General features: G+C 42.4%; 2 protein-coding genes and 1 non-coding gene across 3 annotated transcripts; 1 reads left to right on the top strand and 2 right to left on the bottom strand.

Moving 5' to 3' along the window:
* The first annotated feature begins 1,579 nt into the window (after positions 1-1,579).
* Positions 1,580-1,660, top strand: F4812DRAFT_t18. The gene has a single exon. It is a non-coding gene; the product is annotated as a tRNA-Ser (tRNA).
* Positions 1,661-2,048: 388 nt separating this feature from the next.
* On the bottom strand, positions 2,049-3,897 carry F4812DRAFT_408421 (Phox-like protein). The gene is made up of 3 exons (XM_047932367.1): positions 3,253-3,897; positions 2,702-3,023; positions 2,049-2,568 (listed from the first exon to the last, which is right to left on the bottom strand). Exons 1-3 carry the CDS (start codon positions 3,352-3,354, stop codon positions 2,540-2,542), a joined length of 453 nt encoding a protein of 150 aa, XP_047794638.1. The 5' UTR covers positions 3,355-3,897; the 3' UTR covers positions 2,049-2,539.
* Positions 3,898-5,057: 1,160 nt separating this feature from the next.
* F4812DRAFT_454135 (uncharacterized protein) lies at positions 5,058-7,878 on the bottom strand (the record flags this gene model as incomplete). The annotated part of the gene is made up of 5 exons (XM_047936583.1): positions 5,058-5,309; positions 5,376-5,783; positions 5,848-6,261; positions 6,343-7,398; positions 7,552-7,878. 5 exons carry the CDS (start codon positions 7,876-7,878, stop codon positions 5,058-5,060), a joined length of 2,457 nt encoding a protein of 818 aa, XP_047794637.1.
* Positions 7,879-8,814: the final 936 nt, after the last annotated feature.

The raw sequence follows: 8,814 nt of genomic DNA, 5'->3' as shown, positions 1-8,814 counted from the left end.
TAACATTTAAAAGTTATAAATTGCAAATTATTATTATAACGTGGTATATATATGTATAAATATTTATATATTTAAATAAATTAATCTTTAATTAATATTATGCATTAATATTTTTTATATTAATATATTAAGTTATTTTTACTTAATTATTTTTAATTTATTTAAATTTTATATTAATAATTTATATAATAATATAAAATTAATAAGTATTTTAATATAATTAATATTATATTATTTTATATAAATATTTTATTATATTAATGTAATTTAAAGTATTAATTATAAAAGTTTTAATATATTTATAAAATTTATTATTGTAAATTTGTAAAATCGGTTTTAATATTTGTTTATTATTTTTTTAAAAGTATAAGCGTATAACGTATTTATATTAATAATCTTTAGATTTATTAACGTAAATAATGCTTAAGTTGTTTTTTATTTAAAAATAATTATTTAAAGGTTAATTGATTTTTATTTTATAATTATATAATTAAAATATTAAATAAAAGTCATTTATTTAAGTATGTAATTTATTAAAGCTTATAATTTATTTATATTTTCTATTTTAACTAAGTTAATTATTATAATATAAATTTATGCTTATATTAAAATTTTTAATTAAAATATTATAAAATATTTATAATAAATAATAAATATTAATCCGTTTAATGATATTAATAATAAGTTGGAATTATAATAAATAACGAGAAATTTAAAAAAAATTAAATAATAAAATAAATTAATAATTTATTATAAACCTCGGATATATTTATAAGTAAAAAAAAATATCTTAATATTACGTATGTTATTATAATAAGGTCTTTTAAATTATTATAATAATAACTTTTTTAATTTTATTAATTTATGTTATTAAATCTTTAATAATATTAATTAATGTTAATAAGTACGTACGTATAATATAAAGTAATAAATAAGTAAATTAAATAATAATAAAGGTGAAATTAATATATTAATAATATTTAAGAAAAAAAAAATTTATTTAAAATTAATTAATAATATAATGTCCTTTTATATAATAATAATAAATACACTATTTTTCTTTTTAATATTAACGTTAAAGTACTTTATCTTTAATAAAGTGCTTACGCGTTAATATTACATAACCACTAATTATTAATTCGTAATAATTTATTTAAAAATTTTTTATAAATAATAAAAATTAAAAAAATATTATTTAAATTTATATTTAACTTATAAATAATATTTTAATTATATAAATTATTTAATATTATTTATTAATAATAATATTTATTAAATTATATATAAAATTTAAAAAATAACTATTTTAATTTATTAAAAAGTGAATTTACTATAAAGTAAATTCGTTATAATACGGTTTTACTATATTATATAATACAATACCAAGTTCCTTACTAACGTTACACCTTTAAAGCCCATCTATCCATCCAATCACCTCCAATCCACCCCGCCCCCCCTCCGCCCCTCCCGTCCTCCACCAGATGAATTCTCACGAATCACAACGCTCGGGCTTTCCCGAAGTTTACACGCAAAAAAGTCGCTTTATAACGCTCCATAACTGGTCATCAGTCATCCAAGGGGCAACGTGCCAGAGTGGTTAATGGGTTAGACTCGAAATCTAATGACTTCGGTCGCACAGGTTCGAATCCTGTCGTTGTCGCGACTTACCATTTCTTTTTTTAATTTTTTTTTTCTTTGGGTCCTCTTCTGAATATTTAAAAATATTACATATACAGTGGCTGGTTGGTTTTTTTTTTTACGGTTTCGGTTCCTAGTTCGGCGCATACTTACTTAGCTTTCGGACTGAAGCATGTCTCATATTTCGCAATGGGATGGTTTAGCTGCTTTTTATATCCATTAATTCGCGCGACGCACAGTGAAGTATTTCGATTACACTTACATCATGCTGGAGTCTCTCCTGTGCCTACTCGTAGGAAACCCTATGTGTTTACTCTTCCATTGGAATGGCAATGCTCACCTATTATTCCTGGTTGAGCGGCAGTCTTAATATTAAGCATTAACACGATTCGAACTTCACCCCGGATTACTATAATATTTCCTGTGTCAAGTACCTGCATGACGACTTAAAGCTCAGGTAGAAGAACACGGCGACGATGGAAGGTGAAGATTATATTAATATAGGTAAAATCAACGAAATGAGTCTTTCTCGACTACTAGTACCTAGTCTGATCATTCTCTCTCTCAGACGACTTCAGACAGCATCTTGACCAAGTCAGCTATAGCTATGTCCACGTGGGCGGCGTCATGAAAATCGATGTACACATTAACATTTCCTTGTCCTTGTCCTTGTCCTTGTCCTCGTATCCGTAAAAAGCTCGGTTCGGCAATATAGGCGGTTTTCTTTCGTTTGTCATCGTAATGTCGTCTCGGTCCCCCAGCTACTTCGTTTTGCTGATACCCCTTGCAAATGAGTCTCTACGAGTTGTTTGGGTGGTCTCTTCTGCAGCTTTCGGGGTATGCGACGGCCACCGGTGCGTTGTGGTCCGTTATTGATGGCCCATGAGTCGAAAAGGCGCAGTCACCACGCGTTACGGTCCCAGTTAGGGTCTAGAGATTAGGGTTAGCTATCCAGTTTCGACCATAGTTGTTGATATAGTCTATAGTACTATAGTCCTATTTACATCGTCCTAGCCCGTCGAGTAAAGGTGGATCTACCAGTTGAAGAGGAAGGAAGACTTACCCTGCACGAACGCAGCCAGGACTTTGCTGCCGGTCTGAAGTAGCGGGTGACCAACAACGATCTTAAGGAACTTCTCGAGTCCCGCGCGACGGCCCTCGATAACGTCGTCGGAGAAGCGGTTGGTGAAGACCTTGCCGGGGAGCGGGGGGATAGTGACGCGGGCGCTCTCGCGCTCGAGGATGTCGCGGAAGTACTCGAAGTCGCTGTAGCGCCGGCGTACGGAGGAGTGCCGCAGCTTGAAGGCCGGGATGTTGGTTCGACACACTATCTCGTAGTCCGTGTACATGTTGCGCGACGTGCCGTGCGTGCGCGGGTTGCGGACCTGTTTCACGTGGGCCGCGTGCCATTGGGTTAATTCACTGTTACTACGGGTTGTTGCACAGCTTGATCTAATTGTGTCGCGTGATGCATATACTATAGCTATGAAAAAGGGTGACTTGAAGTTGAAGAGTGTAATATAAATCTCGCTCATGTGGATTCGCTATAATAAGCAAGGCTATGCGCGATTCGCAAAGCTACAAGACACGGCAATGTTTTAGTAAGGGACTTACTTCTATCTCGAGGAAATTCTCCGGGGGGCCGTAGATCTCCTCGAACGACTGCTGACGCGTGTCCGGCATGGACTGCAGGATGGGACGGGTTAAGCCAGCCATTCCGCGAGGAGAAGTAGATGTCGCTGGAGATGCCGAGGTTTGATTCAGCGATTTAGGTGTCACTGGAGCTGTGCCCCCGCCTGTCGCGGGCGCTTGTTGTTGGTTGGTGGACGCCGTTTTGACGGTTTGTTTCGTGACTGATTAACTATGTGATTATGAAAGTTGGCCAGAGGTTTGCAGATGGAGGCTTGCGCCTCGTGCCTCGTTGGCTTGGTTAAACCACGCAGTAGCTTCGGATAGAGGTTATTATGGTAATAGTTGGGTGAAGTCAAATTTTGGGTTTGAGTTTTGGGTTGAAAGGGTATGCGATCTCGGTGTGATTGGAGGGAAGAGGAAACGGGGGTGGATGTTGTAGGAGTTGGAATGTTTTTGGTGGTTGTCAATGATGGAAAGTTCCAGGAAGTGGGATGGGCTGGGCAAGGCTTGCTCGGCCGTTCAATTAGTGGAGTTAGGTTAGGTAGTTTACTTGGCCAATTGCGAAGGATGCAGTTTCTCAAATACTAATGTAATGTGTAATGTGTAACCTATGTATGTATAATTTTCACATCCCAAGGTACTTATTGTATTGTACGGGTAATCACGCAATGCAGACATGTATTTATGCCCTTTCTCTTGCCAGCACGATACCTCTCTCAAAGTACTGTACGTAATGGAAGCTTATGCGGGGAAATGTCTGAGAGCACCTTTTTAGTAACTGCAAGTTTGCATAATCGTCCTATCACCTCACCTTCCCTGATCTGTCTGGTCTGTCCGACCAATAGGCCTGCGGCGGTACGGGGATCGATTAGTAATGATATCAACTTCATCTCATCTAATCTAATAAATGCGACTTACACCAAACTTAATAATAAGTCTTGTTAGATTCACAATTATATTTATGTATTTACCTGCCTAGGTATATATATCTAGCTTAACTCTGAATTAGGTTTTCTTACTTTTTACTCTACGCCACTAAACATCAAAATACTTACTTAGATACCTATTCAAATGAATCCATAAGTCACAAACGAAATAATGCATAGTTACCTAATTACTAGCTAACTGAAGTAATTGCGTTGACCAACGAAACAGTTCATTATGGCTATCTACCTAACGAAGAAGCCTGAATTGAAAAAAAGTAACTAATAGAAAGGAAACTACTCTAGCAGATCAAAGATCTCCAGACTCCAATGGGTGTATTAGATCTACCCCCATTGTCACCTATTTATCACATAGTGAATGGACCTGGGACATCTCCTTGATTTCTTGCGATTCTCTCTACCCACGTAGATATTGACAAAGAAAAAAATCCGCGAAAAATGCCATCTCACCCGTGCTCGGTTCCGAGTCTACAGGATTGGAAGTCTGACCAAAAAAAAAGAAATTCTCAACCTTGATAGTCTCACCAGCAGGAGCGGTTCAGATGAGCTGATCAAGCCCTGATTGATTGGCACACCCTCATGGAAAACTTCCGCAGCTGACCGAGCAAGGGGTTTCTTCAGGCGCCGCTCTCTCTCTATCGTAGTAGCTGGCTGGCAGGTCTGAGTGGTCCCCGCGAAGATCATATGCTTTGTAGCAAGATGGTCCTACTGGAGATCAGACGAAGCTGCGACATTTATCCCCGTGGGCGACAATCAACATTGCCGTTGTAGCAAAAGCAAATATACTAGTAACACATTAGAGTCCATGCAGCTGGTTCGTCCAGTGTGCTGTGAAGTTCCCCTTTAGTAAGAAGGCAGCTCTCCTCCCGTGATAGCACGGCGGATGACCTTCTCGATGGCGTCCCACTCCAGAGCAGCGACGTCAGCTAGCGTCATGCGATCGAAAGCACCTCCGGACGGCAGACCCATCTCGCACCAGAAGAAGCCCCAGTAGTCGGAGGTCTTGTTCTGGTCAAGCTTCAGAGCACGCTTTCGTTGGACAGCAAGGTTGTCTACAACTCGGGAGGTTTCAGCGCGGATGAGAGAGATGTAGTACTATCCAAGCGTTGTTAGAATATAACTCATAAGTAATAAAATCAAATAGGGGTTGGTGTAACATACCTTAACAACATCCAGGGGCACGCCGGGTTTGACGCCGAGGGTGTACTGGTGGCACCAGCGCGAGGCGAGGCGAGGCTGGTTGTACTCGCGCAAGTCAAGTTCAGACAGGTTGACGGTGTACGCGATGTTATCCTTCTGGCAAACAGTGAAGCCCGGGCAGAGCATGGCAGACTTCACAAGTCGGTTGAGAAGCTGCTTGGTGAGGCGGTTGTAGTCCGGCTTCTGTCCTCGGCGCATAGCACCTCGCTCAAGGAGCTCCTTCAGATACTGGACCATCTTGAAGGTAGCATCGTAGATATAGTGACGCTCCTTGATGGTGATACGCTCGGTTAGGTACCAGGGCATCTTCTTGATGGTGCTAATCATGCACTCAAAAGGGCGTTCGGGACAGCCTTTAGCATAGGAGGCCTGTAAAATCATAGCGTTAGTAATTAATGAGAATACAACAATGTATGGGAAAGGAGTTACTTACGTGAGAGTTAGCCTCAGCATGCTTGTAGAGCATGCCCATCTCCTCAGCACAAACGAATCCCTTGAAGTTCTCAAAGTCCCATTCAGATCCAGACGTGAAAGCGTAAGGGGATTGGTGCCAATCAACACCATGAGCAGTGGGGAAGAGCTCGCTCATGAGCTTCGCCTGAGAAGAAACAGCCATCTCCACGTTTCGGTCGCCGAGCTTAGGGTGGCGCTCTAGCTTGATAGCCGCTCGGTGCTTGTCCACGGCATTGACAGCATCTTGGAACGAGACGAACTCGACATAGCAGTCGTTGGTCTTGCTAGTAACGCGGTCCATGATGATATGGACGGGCTCCTCCTTGTCGTTCAGGATGCGTGCACTACGGCCTAGGAAGGCGATGATCTCGGCACGGGTGATTTCATAGGGAATCTAGAAGAGAGGAATGAGTTAGTTACAATCCAAAGCCGTACTTTCAAAAGTAGTAAACCAAAACCCCTGTGCATTACTTACGTTGCTAATGCAAACAATGCCATTGTTGCAGCGCTCAGCAACGTAGCACGTTTCAACAAACGGCATGTTCTTCGCGTGGAGCATCTCTTCGACAGTGGGCTGGCCGTGAGGACCGACCAATCGATTCAACCAGTCGGAGCGAATCTTGCGGATCTCGTCCGGGACAGGGAGGAATTCCAAAGGGCCATAGATGGGCGATGGAGATCGAAGAGTCGAGGCCTGGCTAGTCGGACTCTTGGCAAGACCATGATGCTGTCGGATCAATGCTCGTGTCTGGGGGGTAGGAGTAGCCGACTGGGCTCTCATCACGGCCTCTAGAAGGCCGTTTGCGCTGGAAGAGTCGCTAGAAGAGCCTGCCAAAGCATCGTTGGGATTGACAATAGACTGCATCGACGAGTGAGCGCTGTGGCTTCCGGCAGGTGCCAGGGGGCTTATCTGGCGAGTTCTTCCCGTGGTCGGGCTGGTGTTGTTTCGGCTGTTTGAGGGATTGCGGCAAAGCAGACCGACCCGCTGGGTGCTGGTAGGCGTGACGAATTGGACAAGATTCTCCTGAACAACAGGTGTTCCGGGGCCACGAGACATGCCAGCGACGTCGACTTCCATAGTTCTTCCCCTGAGCAGCGCGGGAGATCCTTCCTCCGTCATCTTGGGCGGCGCCGAAACCGTAGTGTTCTTGCGCTTGTGAACGCCCTTCTGACTAGGAGAAGTCGAAGCCGAGTTCGAAGTGGAAGTCGGGGGTAGACCGTTCGCAACATTCTGAAGGACCTGTCTGAAGACCGCCGCGTTCTCGTTCTGAAGAGTATTGGGCTGTCCACGCTCAACGTATCGAGCATGATCCTCCTGGGTGCGCATGCCATCTCCCGCCGGCTTCCAGGTGCCCGAGTTGGCGGGATTCCAATACTGCTGAAGATGGCGCAGCATAGAGGGGTCAACGACCGGGGCCTGGAGAGGAGCACCTGCAGAACCCTGAGCCTGGGGGAAGGGGAGTCCAGCAGAGAAGTTCTGGGGACCCGGCTGAGCATAGTACATGTTCATGAACATCTCCACTGAAGAAATCTATTGAGTTAGAATTTGTTAGCATGGGACACCTGCTAAGTTTGGGGTAAGGAAGGGTTTGGGGTCAGGTTTAATCATTTTGGACAAGTAGCACATCGGAAGATAGAAGGCAGAGACATGGGAATATCTAGTATTGGGCAGGGGATGTCTTACCTTTTCATTGGCGTTCTGAGCAGCAGCAGTGCTGGCCATAGATCCCATCACCGCCGAACCGACGGGATCAGGAACAGAAGAGCGATCGCCATTGGCGGGGACAGTGGCCATACTTGCCATCTCAGAGTTGCTCACTGCGTTTTTAGTGGCGTAAGCCGACGAGTGACTGCCTGAATCGGCGGGAGTGGGGTTATTGAGAGGAGCGCCTTGAGCAGGAGGAGCTGTGACTTGAGTCTGGCTAGAATTGGCATTCATAGATGCAGTCAGGGGCTGGCGGGGAAGTCTGGAGTTAGCCCAACGGCTACCAGGGGCTGTAGTTCCAGGCATATTCGCGTAGATCAATTAGATACAACGATAATATGGCTGGATAATATATAGAGTTAGCATTGCTCAGATTAATTTGTAGTGGTCTTAGTATATGTAGATGGGTGACGTCTTGTTGGGGGGGAATTGTTATGATAGCAGCACGTGGGAGGATAGATGGGATGAACGCTTACAGGAGATTTTTTTTTGGTTGATATGTCGCGACTCACGCTACAAAGACGCGTAAAAGAGTAAGTGAAGTATTGGGGACAAGAAGCGACGACTTGTCAAGGTAGAAGATCAAGGTAGTAGAAGTAATTAAGACTTGAAAGTGAATTCGCGTGTCAACGTGAATGCTTCGCGAACTACTTTGTCTTGATTTTTGTCTCCACAAGCTTCATAAGCTATCAACACAAAATAAATTAGTTTTGGCGAAAGGAAAAAGTTGCAATGAAATTGTCAAGTTCAAAGTGTGTTGAAGGTGCGTTGGAAGAAGAGGGAGTGTGCGGGAGCGTAGGGTTCTTGTTAAATAAAACTGAACGGGCGGTGCGTATGTAGATGTACCTATGTATACCTAAGGCAGCTACAAATGTACCACTGACAGCTGTAAAGGCAAGATAAGTTTGAAGATAGCGTAAGGTGAAGTAGTTGGTAATGGGGTAGTAGGCAGCGTGAAGGTACAATTTCGCCGTTGCCTAGGGGTTGTTGAGACGGAAAAGCCCCACGTCAGGAATTCACTTGAATCTGCAGAAAGAACAAATTTCCTAAACAAGTAAAGACGGCGTGCAATAAAAAGATAAGGAATCATGGGTGCAGAGCAAACAAGGTGATCTTGAAATATTAGGGGGTCAAAAGGGGGGGGTTTCCACTTACTATGTACTTGGTAGGTAATATATGATTAAAACGCCTCCTCCATAAAATAAAGGTGAAACCCACCGTAGATAATAGAGTATAATATGA

This window comes from Daldinia caldariorum, assembly GCF_022478825.1.
Source record: "Daldinia caldariorum strain CBS 122874 unplaced genomic scaffold F4812scaffold_1, whole genome shotgun sequence".
Classification (NCBI taxonomy): Eukaryota; Fungi; Ascomycota; class Sordariomycetes; order Xylariales; family Hypoxylaceae; genus Daldinia; species Daldinia caldariorum.
Note: the sequence above shows the minus strand (reverse complement) of the source record. Positions and strands in the feature narration are given on the sequence as shown.

Bases quoted from the DNA above. Each gene is read 5' to 3' on its own strand.
- F4812DRAFT_408421 (XM_047932367.1), bottom strand. From the start codon at position 3,354: ATGGCTGGCTTAACCCGTCCCATCCTGCAGTCCATGCCGGACACGCGT. The intron at 3,024-3,252 runs GTAAGTCCCTTA...CACGTGAAACAG, and splicing joins AGAATTTCCTCGAGATAGAA to GTCCGCAACCCGCGCACGCA. The intron at 2,569-2,701 runs GTAAGTCTTCCT...CCTAATCTCTAG, and splicing joins CCTGGCTGCGTTCGTGCAGG to ACCCTAACTGGGACCGTAAC.